This window comes from Sinocyclocheilus anshuiensis, unplaced genomic scaffold (assembly GCF_001515605.1).
Source record: "Sinocyclocheilus anshuiensis isolate Anshui unplaced genomic scaffold, SAMN03320099.WGS_v1.1 scaffold78, whole genome shotgun sequence".
NCBI lineage: Eukaryota > Metazoa > Chordata > Actinopteri > Cypriniformes > Cyprinidae > Sinocyclocheilus > Sinocyclocheilus anshuiensis.
Genome location: NW_015544250.1, coordinates 1852114 through 1872101, shown reverse-complemented (window position 1 = coordinate 1872101; position 19988 = coordinate 1852114). Strand labels below are relative to the sequence as shown.

Genomic DNA, 19988 nt, shown 5'->3' with positions numbered 1-19988 from the left:
GGGGCAAATCTCAGATCAGTCTGAGCGCTCGTGGTACTCACAGTGCGTACAGCCGTACACCTGCAGGCGCCACGGACTCGGACGGTTGTCGTGGTAATAAACACCGTAAACAGCAAACGTTTGCGTGTCCGCGCTTAATGCGCATATCCTATATGAAAAGCATTTTAGGGGGCCCTTGGCTTTTGGGGGCCCACGGCGGTCGCCTACCTTTGCCTAATGGGTAAATCCGCCCCTGAGTGTAACTCATCAAGACTGAAATTTTAATAAGTAAAAACAATGGAGTAGTGTAAGGTCATTGCTGTTCAGCTGTGTGTCTAAACAGTAAACTGGACAACATGTGCTGCCATTAATCAATATGCTGCGCCAACCTCTGTCTGACAGACTTGCAGCCTTTAACAGCATAGATTCTCTCTTCTTTAGGGAAGTAAGGCACGTCTCTGGCCACTTCATCTGCCAGATCAGAGTCTTGGGTGACGTTCAGGTGGACCATCTCAACCATGACACACTGACGCACATGCTTCAGCTCCAGAGGTAGGAAAGGAATATAATGATCAACCAGATGCTCATCTATGATACTAGAGTGCAGAAATCCACCTGTAGAAGAGTGGATTATTTGAAAAGTTATTTATGGAGTAAATGCAAACACATATTCAGGTTTGGGCAAAATTAAATATATTCATTTAGGAAACAACCACTGAAAAACACATATTGATCAAGCACAAAATATATTTTGAAAGTATATAAAATGGGCAAATAATAATATATAAGTAAATAAAATGTATTAAAATGCATTATTGTTTATTTTGAAATATATATAAATCATTTCAATGCTCTTTCAATACACACTGTTCTCATCATTGAAGATGTTTTGAGAGATTTTAATCTCCAGTTCCTTGCTGTCCATCCATAAGTTTTCCCGAATGTTGCCTTCTCTCCAGAAATCCAGAGCCACTCCAGTAATTACATTCCCACCTGCATTACTATAAACAAACAAGCTTATCATCAGTTGTGGCACTCTTTTGGGAGCATGAAGGGCATTTAATTACCATTGTGTTTGAATTTTATGTAGCTAATATGTCTACAGCTGCATTTAAGGAAAACCATAAAACACACCCCTGATTTGAGGGCATCACCTGAGAAATACGAAGATTGCCTTGCGGAATGACACTCCATCTACACGGGCATTGTAGTCTAGAAAAGGTTTTATGGCATCGATCAGCTGTGGATGCATCTTGTCCATTTCATCAAATATAAACATGGAGGAGGGAAAATTTGATACATTTCCATGAATCCACTGCTTTAGCTGTGCCTGAATATGCAGAACATGCAAATCCCATTTGAAGAAATTACTTCTGATATGTGCAACACTCCCTCAGGTCCCTCATTTTACAAAAATGTTATTTTTAATAAATGAATACTGGGCGAAAAATGCTGTCAGTTTAACAGCAGCATCATTACTGTATAAAATACTGAAACTGTAATGACCCAAATCCCCAACTATCCCGCTGTCATGTGGGCTATTTTACATTTTAAATCTGGAGCCCGACCATGGTAAAGAAGCAATAAAAGTGATTGCTAGAGTCTTAGGCCAAGACTAAAAGTACTACCATTTATTTACTTACACTGTACAAGTCTGACTTTTGTTTGTGTGGAAAATGATGCTCAGATATAAATGTGTGAACATGCTTGCTGTCTTCCCCTTTTTCGTACACATTTCTTGCGATGATTTTAGCAGCATGATTTTTTCCAGTTCCTGATGTCCCATGGAAAGAGAGGGCCAGCGGTTTGTTTGGGTTGCTGTCAGTCATAAATGATGACACAGCTCTTCGTATAACATTAGACGCAATGTGCTGTCCAAAGAAGTTTTCTCTTAAATCTTCCTCCAAACCTGAAAGATGTGACGATAAGTGAAGTTGACAAATAACAATGTTGTTATGTTTAAGCAGAGTGTAGCAGGCTGAAAAAAAGTTAAACCAGCCAATTCAGACACTTTTACCACAATACAAATACAAATAAATACAATTAACAATAATTTCTGTAATTAAGAAAGGGAATTATTATGAAGTCTGGAGTTTCATTTAATTTCTAACCCTCTCCCTTTTTCATTAATGCTGTTAAACACTTTACTTTAAAAGAGGATTTATGTAGTAGAACTATTTGACAACATATATGCAATGCTGGGTAGTAACTGATCACATGTAATCTGGATTACGTAATCAGATTCCAAAAATTAAGTACTTCTAATTAGATTATATTACATTTTAAAATGCTCATAATCAGATTACACTAATTTATAGATTATATGATTACATATTATTCACACAATGGCAGTACATTTATTTATATATTTATAATCTGATTTGCCCCAATTCATCTTTTTTTCTGTCTCTCTCTTAGATTTTCCTTTCTAAAATTCTACTGCTTTTATACATTTAGAGTCTTCCAGCTTTTCATCAACTCACAAACCCCCTGCAGTTCATTCACGAATCCCTGGCATAATGTAATGTTAAATACACTAACAAAGAATGGAATATATTTTTAGGTCAAAAGTAATCTAAAAGTAATCAAAAAGTAGTCAGAATACATTACCTAATACATTGCCTAATTTGTGTAATCCAATAGATTATCATGTTACAAATTATAATTTCCGTCATGTAATCTACCTAGCACTGCGTATATGTGGTACCCGGTTGAACATAATCATGTGGAAATGTGCTGTCAACATCATTGCTGTAGTTTGGGAGAAAATATTGCGTTTAACCCTTTTGTACATTATCGTTATCCCTTTTACAATTAAATAAATACAATTACAAAATTAAAAATACAATGTAGTTGTGCTTGTTGGGAAGTTATTCGACAATCTATCTGTTGGAAACAAAGAAAAAAAATTGACATTTGAACCATAAACAACTCCTAAATATATCATCAAAACATACACTAAAAAATGATTGTGATTTTAACAGTAAAAGATTGTAAAAATGCTACAGTAAAAACCTGTTAATTGGTTATCAGTAACTTTCCATACTATATACGGTGAATAACTGTAATTACATTTAACATAATTTTACAGTAAAATACTGTTAAAATCACGGTTTTTGGAAGTGAATAAGAAAAAGTCATTGTATAATTTACAGTGAAAAACCGTAAATTGACACTCCCAGAATTCCCTGCATGACACTTCATATTTTATGTTTTTTCATTGAAATAACTGTTTCTTCTTAGATTTTTTTCTTATCAGTTGTATACATTAGGGTTTTATCTTACATCTAATGTTGTTAAATGAATGTTTACTGCATTATTTCAGTATCATGTGTGTTACCCTGATGGTGTTTAGTGTTTGTGTGAATGACACTGTGCACCTTCTATACACACACACACACGCACACATACACATATATACATATACACACATATATATATATATATGTACACGTATATGGATATTGGATAAAAGCGTCTGCTAAATTACTACATGTAAATGTAATGTACTGGAATAAAAAGCAAACGTTCTATTTTCATTAACTGTTATATAGTAACGCTTAAAACGCTAAATCTCCTAATCACGTCTGTGTCAGATTAAAAGTCAAAGCTGTAATGTAGTTGCCAAATAAAAAAATGATATTTTATAAATGACAGAATAATATTTGATAGAATCAAACCATTCTGAATAGATCAGAATGTTCTAGATCACAGTCGCTTGAATATCTCTCTCGTTGTAAGGTGCTTCGAATCCTTCTGATATCAACCAATCATCACAGAGACGTAAATTACGTGATATTAGTTTGAATGTCTGCCGCTGCGCTGATAATGTACCTAGTAGTTATGATGAGTAGCGATATTGAATATTTGTTTGCCAACAGATTTACCAAGCTGTCATTCAAACAGTGTATGGGTGATTCTTAGACTATGGGCACTTTTATGTTCTTTGGTCATATTTATAAAAATACATATAATTTTGGACAAATTCCTCTTTCTTAGTCAAACTAACAATAAAACCACCTTAAAAACTTTTTACTACCTTTCTATTATGATTTTTTCATACTTTTCAACCTCCTTATAGGTGTCAAAATCACTGTTTTCTCCTTGTCGCACACCCAGACTTTTAAACTTCAACAATGAAAATACAGTTTAAAAATATGACTTATCTGGTAACTATTAATGTACCTGAATTAAACACTAGTAAAATAATAAAAATACATTATAATATTTAATGTGAGACCACGATCAATATTACTTTTTATACAAAATATAGCTGTCGCACAGTATTGGTGTCATTTCCACCACAACACTGTAATGTCCCTTTAAAAAGTTTGTGTGAAAGATTGTTTAGGTGGTTTCTATGGAAATGTTCAGTGACATCAGAGCACATGTTGGACATGGAGGGAATTTAAATTTTCATCAACAACAAATGAAGAAAAATCAAGGTAAATATTGCTTGATCAGTTAATATATTTATTCTACGTCATTTCCAAACATGCTGTACCTTCAAGGGTGTTTTTAAAAAGCTAAAAATTTTAAGTTAAATAAGAGTATTTTGCATACATGAAATGCTAAGTATTAATTCAAAGCTAATCAGTGAAGCTATCTTCCATTTTTTCACAAAAAACTACAGAAATGTCATTTCCACCACACTGCCCTCTGTGGTGGAAATGACAGCATGTGGTGGAAATGACATTTATGGTTACAAAGTACAATTGATATGGATTGCGAGAGTAGATTTGTGTAATACTTTTTATATTATAATATATTACAATACTTTTTATATTTATATTTATATTATGATATTATTTTTATTTCTAAATTATATTACTTTTATATTAATTGATTTCATTTTTATCTATTTTTAAGATGCCACCTAAGACAACAAAAGAAAGGTCACAGGCCTATAGGGACAAAATAAAAGCTGGCCCTATAAAATATGAAGAGAGACTTAAAATAGACAGGGAGAGATACCTGAGGAAAAAAGAAAAAGGAGTAGTAAAAGCAATTGCAGATATGTCAAAGCGGGAGCAATGCAAACAAAGGAGACAATGGAGAATCAATCAAAGAAATAGACGAGAGGAGATTCAAAAAAAAGAGAACAATGAGAACATTTCAGTATCAAACTCTCACAATTATATAGCCTCATGATTATCTCACAATGTTGAAATTTTGATGCATCATTTATTGCTTATATTTTTGCCTTGCCATCAGTTGTGTCAGTTATTTACAGTATGCACTGTAACCGTTAATCTTTGAGACAAATCAGTTTTATACATCAAACTCAGCACTACACTAAAAACAGGTGTGGTTATGTTTAATGACTTTGTGAATTGAGTTTAATGAGTGTGATGAGTTTAAGAATTTTTCTAATAAATATCTCTACTGTTTCTCTACATTCACGTTAATTCATTGTCATTTCCACAACACCCTGTCATTTCCATCACCACACACATTTTTAAAAAATATTTAAAAAGTTCTCATCACACATTAAAAATGTATCCACAATTTATGAGATCATGCTCTACTTAATATAAAAATTCAAGGTATTTATTTTCTAATAAGCTCTTACCCAAACCAATATTACATTTCATAGTGTGACAGGTGTACAGTTCAGCATTTGGTCCTTAGGGCAGTTAATTTATCTCATTGACAAATGTATAATTATTGTACATTGTGGAAAAACTGGTAAAACTAGTAACATTAGGGTTTAATCTTACATCTAATGTTGTTAAATTAATGTTTATTGCATTATTTCAGTATCATGTGTGTCACCATGTTGGTGTTTAGTGTTTGTGTGTATGACACTGTGCACCTTCTATATATATATATATATATATATATATATATATATATTAGTATATCCCTTTGTAAGAGCTGTAAGAGCTGTTTGTGATGAGCTTTGAGTCATCATTTGACTTTCTCATCACCACCTGTTTTTCAGTATTACTATTTTACCGTAAATGTCACAGATTTTTTTTTTTTTACAGTGTATGTTATTTTGCAGTTTTACTCACGTTTAGAGTCAAAAGGCAGCAAATCATCCCGTTCAAAATATGTGTAAACCACAGATGCGGCAGCCACGAATACATCCAGAAAACCTGAAGATAATGTTATATTGGAGACCAGCAATAAAACTATTACAAAATGCCGCACTTTCATTGTGAAAGCAAATCATCCAGGCATATTTCAGTCTTGGTTGCGAGATTGAGTAAAACTGCACAAATACTTAGCTCTCTACAGTGTGTATCTATAGCTCTTAGCCTACGTATTTTCTGACGACATGAAAGAAACCCGCTTTTCTTGTTTTCCTTGTTTATGCTGACATCAGCTGTAACCATGACCACTACAGTATATTTTACATGAATAAGTTACACAATGTGCTTCTTACTATGACCTGGGAGATAATAATATTGATCTTTATGAACGCTTAAATTATTTAAAAATGTGTTATGGACGAGCCCCCATTTTGTTATGACCTGTTGCTCCAAAAGCACAAAACAAAGAAAGGGACACACATATTGAAAGTAACTCAAGTAACTCAAAACCTCAGGCTGAAGGAAATGTAAATTCACGTCTGTCACACAGCGCACACAACGCCTCTGCACTTCCGATTTCTCCCAATATGGAGACAGGAGACTTGTCAGTCAATAAATGGGAAAACAAAGTAACTGGCGTTACTTTTTTGAAAAAGTAACTTAGATATTTTCTTGTAAATTAAAAAAGTAATGCATTACTTTACTCGTTACTTAAAAAAAGTAATCTGATTACGTAACTCGCGTTACTTGTAATGTGTTACCCCCAACACTGGTTTTGTTAGTCTTTTCATTTGTTAATAAACTCAGCTTGCACGTGGATCCGCCTCATCTCGCCTTTGCTCAGCTCCTAGCATTGCAGAATCAATGATACTGGTCTTAATAGTAAAAAGATGCCTTTAAACACACATTTATATAATATGCGATTAATCGTGATTAATTACATAAAAATGTGTGATTAGTTTTTTTTTTATTGATTGACAGGACTAATTTTAACCTTTTATAGATGTTTGTTGGTAGTATTAGTTAATTTTACTGCTCAATATGCATTTCAATTTAATTTATAATTTTATAGGCCCCCCAGAAAGAGATCGGGATGGCCCCCCACCCCCTTGGCCCCCTTCAAATTTTAAATTTGATAATCTCGCTCTCAAATGAAGCTAATTGAACAGCCCTGAATTAAGGTTAGGGTTAGGGCTTAGCTAGTTTCCAGTTTCAAGATAAATCTGTTAATTTTATTCTCATTTAAAGACTATCTTTTCTCACTTCAACTGTACTTAATTTAATAATAATCTCATTTTATACTTGGTTTTATAATCCTAGACGTGTTATGTCCTGGTATCATGTGTTGTTTTTAAATGTGATGTATAAATAAAAGTGATTGATTGAATGTGATTGAATTACTACCGGAGCTGCCAGTTTGATACATTTCAAATGATTATAAAACAGCAAGCACAAACTATGTAAAAGCTGCAGCCCTTCCGGCACTCTCAGTGTCTGAATTTGCACACTTGTTTTCATTCACTGCGTTAAGTGAACTGCATATTAGTGGACTAATGTGAAGAATAGTTGTTATGAAGGTCTGTGATAACTATTAATGAACAGTGACTGTCGTTGGTGGGCTTTCTAAATGACAGCTCAAACTACGAATCAGTACAGCTTTAGCGTCCCCTGTAAGTAGTTCCGCTAGAAAGAAGAAGTGCGTTGCATCGGGACGTTTAGTGTGGAGTGTTTTCCACAAAGTTGATTTCCAGTTGTTTGTGTAGCGCTTTTTTGACTCTGTGAAAGAGACTGCGCCCTGAGTTCAAGTTAAATAAATTATTTACCGTTAAATGGTATTCACCTCAGGTTTCCTATCTTCCATTAAAAGAAGCTATAATTAAAGTAATACTATTTGAATCTATTGCAACTAATATCTAGTAATAAATAAAGTATGTCCCCTAGCTCCTCCCCTTCACCTCTGCCCTGGACATCCAATTGGCCACACACAAGGTAAGAAATATAAATAAAACAAACTAAACACATTTAAACTTAATAAATGAAGGTTTTAACATACAATACCCATTATAACAAATATACAATGAATAAAGAAATTGAAACCACAATAAAGAAATTGAAACCACAATCAAGAAATTGAACACATCTTTCCATTGGGTTACACCCTCCCCCCTTTTAATTGTCTTGATGTCCTCATCAGACATTTAACTTAGAACAGGAACAAACTAGAAGAGGATGAACTCATTCTCTCATTCTCTTGGAATCACCTCTAACCAACCTTAATTACGATTCCTCTATGCACTATAGTAATTGGGTGATCTTTAGCTTTACCTGGCTCATCATAAGTCAGTTTAATTACAGGTTTTATCCTCCTTTTATTACTAGCTCTTGGGGTATGGCACACTGCTGGTTTTTCTTTTGATCTTTGTCTTTCATCATGAATGACAACATGATCAGCTTCATCCATTTCTGACATCGCTTCAGAGCTACTGTCCCCCATTTCCCCATCAGGACAATCTAGAGAGATTTGATCTTCTTCCACACTTAGATCATTATCATCTAGGCTTTGATCATCCAGTTCTTCTGGACTTAAGGTAAAAGATCTTTCTGGTGACATCCTATTCTGCAATAACTGATCAATGCAGGCCCTAAAGCGGCGGTTGGGTCTTTCACCCTCTGTTTCAGAAGAAGACTCTGACAATTCAGGTAAAGATTCCCTTTGCCTTTGTGTTCTGTTGTGTCTTTTTTCTGATTGTGACCGTGTTTTCACCCCTTTTAGTGGTTCAACATCAACGGTACTTTCCGGCATCCTTACCCATTGGCCAATGGGTAGGATGTTATCACCATGGAGAGACCTCACTCCTCCCTGGCCCTTCTCCAATTTCACCTGGTAAACAGGTAAGTGAGGCATTTTCCCTACTACAACATGGGGTATAGAACTCCAGCGGCTCTGGAGTTTGTGCTTACCCCTCAACCCGAGATTTCGGAGCAACACTCGATCACCCACGGCTAGCTTCTGAAACCTCACCTTACTATTGTAAGCCTTTTTATTACGTTGGTGCACTTTATCAGCTGCGCTCGATGCCAACTGATATGCTTCCTTCAGATCACATTTCAGTTTTGTCACATACTGTGTGTGCTGTCTTTCCTCCTGCCCATCAGAGGAAATGGGGAAACACACATCAACAGGAAGTCTCGCTTCCCTCCCGAACATTAGATAATAAGGAGAAAATCCCGTAGCATCAGACTTAGTGCTATTATAAGCGTGTACTACATGACCTACATGTTTACTCCATTGCCGTCTTTTCTCCTGTCCCAACGTTCCCAACATAGAAAGTAGGGTGTGATTAAAACGCTCGGGTTGGGGGTCACCCTGAGGATGATACGGAGTAGTGCGAGATTTCCGTATACCCAGCAGACTCAGGAGCTCTTTAATCAACCTGCTTTCAAAATCCCGCCCCTGGTCTGAATGAATCCTAGCTGGCAACCCATAGTGCTCACGCTGTCCCGTTCTTTCTCACACCCCCTCTTCCTTCTCTTTCTCTTAGCTCCTACCCTTGACCTCTGCCCTGGACATCCAATTGGCCAAACACAAGGTAAGAAATATAAATAAAACAAACTAAACACATTTAAACTTAATAAATTAAGGTTTTAACATACAATACCCATTATAACAAATATACAATGAATAAAGAAATTGAAACCACAATAAAGAAATTGAACACATCTTTCCATTGGGTTACATTTGTGCAGCTAAAAAAACACACATACTTGCATCTGTCTACAGTGGAGAATAACTGTCTTTGCATTCTAACTGGATGTGCCAAGATTGCAAACTTTTACAAACCAGCCCCAAATGAAGTACACCAGAACAATAGTGAATGAGGGTGTGGGGCCGATTTCGAACACTGCTATTGTCTTCATATATCTAACTAAAGTCTTTGGTGATGCTGGTCTCTGTGTTGCTTAACAACCATTCTGCTAAACATTGCTGAAGAATTACATTGCTTGGTGAAAGGATTATTATTATTATTGTTATCAACTATTAGTTATTAAAATTGTGTTGCTGTGTTTATTTTATGAAACCTTGCCAGCTATATGCAGTAACCATTTTATAAAAGCAATAAGCTGTTTTAAAATCTCTGTAAACCACGACTTCACAGGGCTTATTTCTTTAATAGACTTTTTTTTTAATGTTGGATGTGTATAGTTGAACATTTGGAATGGTAAAATGATACAGTCTAGTACAGTCTGACTATTAATCATAGGAAATCACTTGCACATTCAACAGAAGCCGCACATGCCATATACAAGGAAAAGTGTCTGTGATCTTAGCTTCTACCCATCTGGGTAATCTCATAGAATTGATCTCAAGCTACTTTTGGAAAGAAAAAAAAAAAAAAAAATGACACAATAGGGAAAATGTTAAGTAAGATTAAAATGGCCCATCATAATTATGATTTTAATGGTTTTGGATTGTACGCATCATCATAAAGTATCCAAATACATTAATATGGTATATTCTGCATGTTATTGTAAAGTTTAAAATGCAGTTTTATACCATATGTAATATTGGGGGCCTGCTCTGTTTCTCTATCAAGGTTTGTTGAAGCTGGTAGGACTAAAGATTGTGAATCCAGAGCTAAAGCCCAGATGGAATCAAACTTCTAATATTGTCTTTTTAAAATACACAGTCTTAACTCAGAGAATCTAGACTCCTGACTAAGCAATACTTAAATTATTAAGATGCAAAACAGATGCTGAAACGTCAAGTCATACTTTGCTGTTCTGCATAATTATGTGATAAAAAAGATAAACAGTATTAAACAGTAAAAAAAAAAAAAAAAAAGGACAAGTGCTGCTGAACTTGTTCATCTTATTCATTTATATAGGGGCAACTTCTGTCTGACAGACTTGCAGCCTTTAAGAGCAAATATTCTCTCTTCTTCAGGGAAGTAAGGCATGTCTCTGGCCACTTCATCTGCCAGATCAGAGTCCTGAGTCATATTCAGATGAACCATCTCAGCCATAACACACTGACGCACATGCTTCAGCTCCAGAGGTAGGAAAGGAACATAGTCATCAATCAGATGCTTATTTATTAGACTGGAGTGTGAAAATCCACCTGCTGAACAGACATGCTCAAAAAATTAAGAAATTATATTTCTAGAGGAACATATGTAATCTATGCAATACAAGAATGTAACCAAGTATTCAGGAATGGATCAACCAAATGTAATTATTTAAGAATGAACCATTAATAAAACCAGGGAGGGATATAATGTTCAACAAAAATACATTCATGATTTATTCTACACAAGGAAACTTGTTATATACAAACTCATGTAGGCTAAACATATTCTAGTCTCCAGTTCCTTGCTGTTCATCCAGATATCTTCCCGATGTCTACCTTCTCTCAAGAAATCCAGAGCCACTTCAGAAATCACATTCCCACCTGCATTACTGCATATAAACACAGCTTATGTAATAACAGAATTACATTTTATACAGCTAATATGTTTAACTGCAATGTGGAAATTCAAAATCACAGTTGAAGGCTTTACCTGAGGAAAATGAAGTTTGCATTGCGGAATGACACTCCATCTACATAAGAATTGTAGTCTAGGTACGATTTTATGGTGCCAATCAGCTGTGGATGCATTTTATCCATTTCATCAAATATAAACATGGAGGAGGGAAAATTTGATACATTTCCATGAATCCAGTGCTTTAGCTGTGCCTGAAAAACATGCAAATGCCAGACTTGGCAACAGACTTCCATATGCTACAGGCACATTATGAAAACCTTTTTTTATTCATATTATTAATCTGCATATTATTAATTATTAAAAGTTTGCTTCTTAAGTGATTTTTTTTTATATAAATGATTTTTATATAATGAAGTTCATGGGCAGAAGTAAATACGCTAATTGTAAAATATTTCAATAACTTGTGATTATTTTCAGATACAAAACTGAACCCTCATGTCATCCGTTCTGTAAAACATAAAAGGACAGGGACTGGCAGCCACAGTCTCCAATGAAAGGAATGTGCTGGTGAATGGTGACCGAGACTGCCGAGAATGTGACTGTGTCACATACTGTGTCAGTCACATTCTGCTTAACAATTCATTTTTCCACAGAAAAAGGTAGTGACTCATTATTATTTTCTTTTTTTAAAAGCAGAAACCTCACTAAATTTTGTTTGGATGTAAGCTCAAATTTGAAGCATAAACCATTTTATTACTCAAAAAAATGTTTTTTTAGCTCTTCCAGATTCTTATGTTGTGGTCCTGGAGCTTAGTTAATAGTTAACATTAATGGTTAACATGATGTAACTTATTTTAGCATGTAGATTTAATGAACAAGCATTAGCACAATCATTTCTCATGGAATCAATGCCTTATTTGCCATCATGTAGCCACCAGCAATCTCAGGAGCACTCTTCAGCGCAAAAACTTCAGCATAACAGAAACTTGTTAACACTAACAGGTCTTTCCCTTCACTAAAGACGCATGAACTAACACTTAATTTCAACATTTATTCTCCTTATCCAGTCCTATGCAAAGCATCCATCCAATTTCCAAAATTAACAAGACGATTTCATTAAGTTACTACAACATATTTTTTTAATCAAATCATTTAGTGCAGAATTTTGAGTTTACATTATACACAAAATAATGTTGATATTATTATTAACATCATAACCAGCAAAATAATATTTGGAACAGCACACGTACGTCTGCAAGATGTCTTTTAAAGATCTCTTGATCTGGAAAGCATCTGCTGACTACAAACGTCTTTACATACATTCTAAATCATAAACATCTTAAAGACATCTAATAGACATCTATTTGACATCTAAAAGGAAACGTCCTAGAAGTATTGCAGATGAGCAAACACTCTAAAAAATGTCTTAGTGAAGTAGCCTATTTACTTACGGTGTAGGTGTCTAAATTTTGTTTGTCTGGAAAATGAAGGTCAGATATAAATAAGTGAATATGCTTGCTCTGCTCCCCTTTTTTATACACATTTCTTGCGATGATTTTAGTGACATGACTCTTCCCAGTTCCAGTAGTCCCGTGGAAAGAGAAAACCAGTGGTTTGTTTGGGCTGCTGTCAGTCATAAATGACGATACTGTTTTCAATACCGTTGCCCGAAGAGAGAGTCTTTTAAATCTGCTCTCAAACCTGAAAGATATGAAAAGACATTAATCCAAAGATCTTTTTGTAGTTTGCAATGATAATTTATAGGCATTAACCACCAGTGTTGGGGAAAGTTACTTTTAAAAGTAATGCATTACAATATTGCGTTACTCCATAAAAAAGTAACTAATTACGTTACTTAGTTACTTTTTTTGGAAAGTAATGCGTCACGTTACTTTTGCGTTACTTTTTAAATCTGGATTGAAAAAGTAACTCAGATATTCTCTTGTAAATTAAAAAGTAATGCGTTACTTTACTAGTTACTTGAAGAAAGTAATCTGATTACGTAACTCGCGTTACTTGTAATGCGTTACCCCCAACACTGTTAACCACTAATTCACGAAAACGTAAAATAAAGTTACTGCCATGAGATGTGCTGGGCTTGCAATTTACTTTATAAACCAGCCCAGTTTTATAAGGCAAGACACTCTAACCTTAAAACAAATTATAGGCTATGTGTTGACGTATTTAGATTTAGCTTGGATGTGCTAATAAAGCTTAACTTATAAACATAAATATGATAAATTAGTTTAAGCTTTTACTCACGCTTAGAATCAAAAGACAGATAATCCGTATCAAAAAATCCATTTAGCATAGGAATTAATGTCTCTAGCAAATACGGAACCATTTTTCTACCCAGAATATTCAAAACCTCATCCAGCCAACTCAAACCTGATGCTGCTAATGTTATATTAGACACCAGAAATAAAACCGTAAAGAAATGCAACACGTTCATCATGAAAGCTATCCTTAGTTCGCGGAAGTATAACTCAGAGGAACCTAATAGTCTGTACACTCCCTCCGAAATATGCAGCAAGCTGATTGGCCTAGAAATTCAATTAACTGCTTTCATTTTCTTCTGATTCGTACAAGAGTGGAAACACATTTTGATCTCTGTTACGTTAAACAGCATGATGTGGATTTCCCAGTTTCCACATAGGGCTTCGGTCAAAGCTAGAGAATAAGTAGCCTATAGTTGATAATATTGGACTAGTAAACTGTTTACAGTGATTGTATAATTATTTCCAATTGTTCTATGTGTGCTCACGTGAGTAATACATCTTGAGAGTATTCTCAACATGTAGGCATCTTCGTGATTTAGCCATTTATGGTTTTGTATGTAGGCCTAACAGTTACAACACCATCAAGGACTAGTAGGCTACCACCAGGCTGCAAACAGAAATTCAAATAAAAAAAATAATTAATCACAACAGTCTCTCTACAAACCAGCTTCATCACTGCTTAAAAGAAATAATGTCATCCAAATACACCTAAACGCACCTGTGGAGCTTGAACGGTTATTTGCAGATGTACATGATGAACAGCATTTGGAGCTAAATATTCACAAGTACTCAGACAAGCCTGAACTTCTGAACTACTACCGCTGATGACCAGCAAGTGGAGCCAAATGTTCACAAGTATTCAGACAAGCCTGCAGATGAACCTCAGTTTGGAGATAGAATTGTTGCATAATTCCAAATAAATAGGTTATGATTCACAAATAAATGTAAAGAGATTAACAAAAATTAAACGTATTGACAAATAAATAGAATGAGATCCACAAATAAATCTTAGAGTTTCACAAACATGAATTAAATTCACAAATAAATAAAATGATATTTGCAAATAAAAAAACATTCACAAATATATATTTTTATGTCACAAAAATAGAATTGTTGCATAATTCCAAATAAATAGGTTATGATTCACAAATAAATGTAAAGAGATTAACAAAAATTAAACGTATTGACAAATAAATAGAATGAGATCCACAAATAAATCTTAGAGTTTCACAAACATTAATTAAATTCACAAATAAATAAAATGATATTTGCAAAATAAAAAAACATATTCACAAATATATATTTTTATGTCACAAAATAACTTTGCCTGGCATTCATTTGTGAATCCTGTACATTTGTAGATCGCTGTGCCTTTGTGGATCGGTGCGCGCATTTGTGGATTTTGAAACATTTCTTGCGTCAAATGCGTGACTCCACCCACCATGTGCTCAAGCCAATCAGATAACAGCCACACTTCGCTGACCAATCGTAGCACGTTCTTGCTATAGCCAATCACGTTTTGTTTTACAATCACGACTAGAGCAGATTCATTTTGCACCCCTGTAAGGAATTGCATTCTGTGGACACTTCGTTCAAAATTAGCGTTAAAAAAAAACCTGTTTCCAAAAGATTGTTGGAGTATAAGGCTTCTTTACATTTCCATCAGGATCACAATTTATGATCATTCATATATCCCGAGCATCAGCAGTAATACCCTCGCCACGCGTCCAAAGCAAATAGAAATCATTATAATCAGCAATACTGTCTACACTGGACGAGGCGCGACACTATGAAGGCCAAATGATACGCATATTTGCTTTGATGCGTCCAGTTGCAGTTGCAGCACAGCGCAGCGAGCAGAGTAGACATGGCACAATGGCTTATTCGGCCTTTTAAAGCACAATCGCGGTGACAAATATAGAGCATAATAACACGTATAATATCAGTTGGCCCAAATGTCCATCTGGGTACCTGATCAGCATCACTCCAGCGTGTAGCCTACTGGGGAGATGTGAGTGAACGATGTCAATAAAAACAATGCGTTTACTTCGGATGCTGTTAAGTAAATTTTACAATCAAAACTAGTAAGTCTGATTCATATGAAATACTGTTTGCATGATCAAGTGTTTTAACCAATAAATAAATGCATGCATATTCAACACACCTGCACCACATTTAAAAAAGAACCCACGTATATTTTTTTCCTCCCCAAACAATGGAAACTTTGGAATACTTTTTTAATTCCTGTTTGAAAATATAATTTATAATGCTTTATACATAGCTAGCTGCTCATATACATCAATTAAACGCCTTGACTGAAAAACTGCAAACGCTGTTGACTGTTGTGTGACAGCAATTTAACCTATTACACAAACTCGCATGTTTATCATGAGGTTGAATCCAGTTATTTATTAGTCAGTTGACGCTTTTTTCCATCTTGAATAACATGACACTTCCATAACGCGTTTGTATCCAGTATAGCATTGTTCCCATATAGCTGTGATTTAAAAGCGCTTTCTCTGGCATTTTCAACGGCATGTAAAATATAATACTGTGGCTTGGCTTGATACACAGTCTAACGGTCTAACGAAATCCAATGTTAAACATCTTTTACTGTACCAAATTGTAATGGCCCTTATGTTTCCTATTTGAGCCAATGCGGATGAATGAAGTTACTTCGAGGAGACCGCCCTGATTGCAAAGCAAAACGTGATTGGCTATAGCAAGAACGTGCTACGAATGGTCAGCGCCACGTGGCCGGTATCTGATTGGCTTAAGTAGAAGGTGGGTGAAGTCCATACATTTGTGGATTGTTGTGTGTCTTGACCAAGCGGCAACCTCCCGCTCTCTCTCGTGAAGCTAACAAGGAAGTGACTTAAACTGTAATTCATCAACTGGCCGCTAGAGGCTGGCTGCATAATTAAAGGCGTGGCCACTTGAGTGACAGGTGGATTGCCCTGCTGTCACCACTGTCGAGCTAGGTGGACGTGGTTTCAGCAACCAGCTCCCGCCTCTTTGCCCATTTTCGATTATCCGGGAGTGACGTGCGGTGACGCGCTGCCAAGGTGGCGACGGCCGCCTCCGCCCACTTTTGAGCTTCAAAACGCTCTTCGGAAATCTACGGGTGACGTCACGGACGCTACGTCCATGTTTTTATACAGTCTATGGTCTTGACACTAGAAATGTATCAAAATCCACAAATGCGTGCAGCGATCTATAAATGCACAGGACGCGATTCACAAATAAATGCCAGGCAAAGTTGTGTTTGTAGAATAAAAATATATTTGTGAATATATTTTTTATTTGCAAGTCTCATTTTTTTTATTTGTGAATTGAATTCATGTTTGTGAAACGCTAAGATTTATTTGTGGATGTCATTCTATTTATTTTGTGAATATGTTTGGTTTTTGTTAATCGCTTTACATTTATCTGTGGATCATAATCTATTTATTTGGAATAATGCAACAATTATACCCCCATACTTCTGAACTAGTACCGCTGAGGGTAAAAGCAAAGTTATGAAAGCAATTTTAGAGTGTGGAACTTGATTCCTACAAAAAGTCGCATAATTTTATAAACATGTACAATTTTTATATTTATGTGTATTACATAGACATAAAATATTAAATTAAGAAACTAACTGGTGCGTAAAAAAATAGAATGAGAAATTGCGGTAAAATGAATTCTGTGCACAAGGCTCTCTTTGGCGCCTCTAGCGGCTGAACGCAGGTAGTGCAGCTGGATCTCTTGACTAAAGGTGGTTTGAATGAATGGAAAACGCTTTCCACGGCTGAAACAGAGCAGAGGGAGCAGCCCAGACAAAGCAGCGAGAAACTTTCACGCTGCTAATCGCCAGTCCTGTCCCACCAAGCATGGATTTACAGAAGACGGCGGCGGTGCAGTAGATTCAACACCTTTCTGAGGGGATGAAAGCGACATTGGAGTGAATTTAAAGTCCTGCTGCTGCTGAAAGGACGATCTTATTTGGCTCCGCGGGTCGATGATGAAGCTTTACAATGCAACAGGTTAGAGTGAGTTTCGATATAGATCGATAGAAACACCACAGAATCGAATGCGATCGCTGGATCAAATAGGTGCATTGGTCATGTTGTAGTTCTTTTGTTAATCGCTGAGATGCAAAAGCAAACAGCGTGCACGCTTACCGAGCCATTGAAATTACAATGCAACAGAATACTGTGAGATCAAAGGAGATGCAGCCAAATCAGGCCTGTTTGAAATGTGCAACCTGGCTCTGCATTTAATATGTGCGTGCATTGCAAATAAAATGTGGATCAGTGACATAAGGATGTGTTGAAATAAAATAGATAAACGACTTTTTAAACTCTAGTTTTAAACGTGACAAGGTCTTAGAAATGTAATTTATCTTGGTTTCTTACATTTTTGCACTGCTTATACCATTTTTAACAAAAGTTAGACTCCAAAAAGTCAAGTGGTGTGACATTCTCATAAAAGGTACTAAAATACTTTTATTGCATATTTAAAATGTGTGCTTGACAACTTAATCATTGTTTTATAGAAGTTAAAATGTTTCTCAAGTAATATTTTAAAACATAATTGCTTAATTGTTTAATTTAAAAAAATGAAATTATTATGAAAGATTTTGGCAAACAACTTTTGTCAAGGTTATTATTATTATTATTTTTAATTCCTTACAATTTCTGGGCAGTTTAACCATGTTAACGTTTTTAACTTTAAGCCAGACAAAAAATATCCGCATTAAATGCATAAATGCATGTTTTTCATATTGTAAATGTCTTATGAATAACTTAATAGGCCTGGAGAGAACAAACTTAGCATCACATACAGTATATAGGCCTATATATACACACACACACACACACACATGCACAAATAGGTTCTTCAGTGGTTCTTCAGCGGTTCTTTGGTGCGGTTGAGGTTCTAAATAGCACCACTGCCATACAAAGAACCCGTTAGGCCCCTGTATAGTTCATTAAAGGTTTACAAACTCTCTCTTTAGTTGGGGAAAGTATTAAAAATGAAATACAATGTATTTCCTTTAGATAACGTGGTTCTTCTCAACCTTTTCGCCCCCAAGGCCCCCCTTATAAGGAAATATTTCAGGGCCCCCACACAAGAATTGTTTTACCTCAGAAAAGCATAAATGTGATTCAAAACAAACAGCTTTTGCCATTGTAGTAAATTCCCATTCATAGTAAACAAATAAGAGATCTAAAATCTAAGAATGGGGTTCCTTCTTATGGTTCTTCCTAGCACCATTTGACAAAGGTGCTGTATAACATCTTTTAAAAATAGGTGCTATATAGCACTTAAAGGGGTTCCCCTATGATTATGAGCCAATGAACCACTTTTAATGCTATTTAGCACCATTTTTTAGAGTGTATTTGTATTTATAATTTTAGCAGTCATTGTGTTTTGTAGATTTTCAAATGAACCAAGTTTGTTTAAAGAGATAAATACTCTGGATATAACATTGGCAATATGATGCTTACCCAAATCTGTGGGATGTGTCCCACCTGGGATCTATGCCCCTGGCAGTAAAATTAGTGTTCATTCTCCAATCATCATGCCAGGAGTCGTATCTGACCGCTGGTGACCCCTCCGCCAGCTGTTATAGTGTGGATTTCTACCTCAGCACAGAGGACGCAGAGTAAAAGCAGACAACATGGTACCCAACAAGTGGATTATGCATCCAGTTCTTCACAAATCACCTCCCAGAAGCTGGCTTGGCATCCGGCTACGTCTCAGTAAGTTTGCTTTCTCTTCTGACTCTTATGAAATGTTAATTAACTTTATCCGAAAAACAATAATGCAAAAAAGGTGAATGACTATGAATTTGTCTGTCTTGATGCTCTTGTATTCATGTTTTGGAATTACATTGCTTTTTAAGTTGAACAAATGATTGATGTTGATCCTTCAAATTCCATAAACAAATCAATAGTCATGGTTCGGCACTAATATCTTGACATCATATACAATCATTTGTAGCACAAGCACTCTCTGATCATAGTTTATACCTGTGGAAATGTTAAACAAACATTTAATGTCATTTTTACATTGTTTACTGCAGTGCATCTTTTTGTGTGATGTATTTGTCCGTTGGAGCTGTAGAAATGAGTTGCAGAAAATCCCTCAGCTCATTATTTAAACTAGCAGTTTAGTTCATTATAATTCATTTTAGATCATTTGCATATTAGGGATTTTTAATT

The 19988-nt window shown here is 35.4% G+C and overlaps 2 protein-coding genes across 3 annotated transcripts in view; one reads left to right on the top strand and one right to left on the bottom strand.

Annotated features, from left to right (window-relative positions):
• Positions 1-231: 231 nt before the first annotated feature.
• LOC107697906 (torsin-1A-like) lies at positions 232-6174 on the bottom strand. 2 transcript variants are annotated; one of them, XM_016498768.1, is made up of 5 exons: positions 5997-6174; positions 1623-1888; positions 1134-1309; positions 847-980; positions 232-594 (listed from the first exon to the last, which is right to left on the bottom strand). In XM_016498768.1, exons 1-5 carry the CDS (start codon positions 6139-6141, stop codon positions 347-349), a joined length of 969 nt encoding a protein of 322 aa, XP_016354254.1. In that variant the 5' UTR covers positions 6142-6174; the 3' UTR covers positions 232-346. The 2 variants fall into 2 exon arrangements, with proteins under 2 accessions (XP_016354254.1, XP_016354255.1); XM_016498769.1 differs by having other exon boundaries at positions 1134-1231.
• An 11390-nt stretch (positions 6175-17564) lies between these two features.
• Positions 17565-19988, top strand: part of LOC107697827 (pleckstrin homology domain-containing family G member 5-like) — an 81467-nt gene continuing 79043 nt past the window's right edge. Inside the window, exons 1-2 of the mRNA XM_016498680.1 lie at positions 17565-17804; positions 19353-19526. Coding sequence (XP_016354166.1) covers positions 19445-19526 — 82 coding nt within the window. The 5' untranslated portion in view covers positions 17565-17804; positions 19353-19444. The remainder of the gene's footprint in view (positions 17805-19352; positions 19527-19988) is intronic.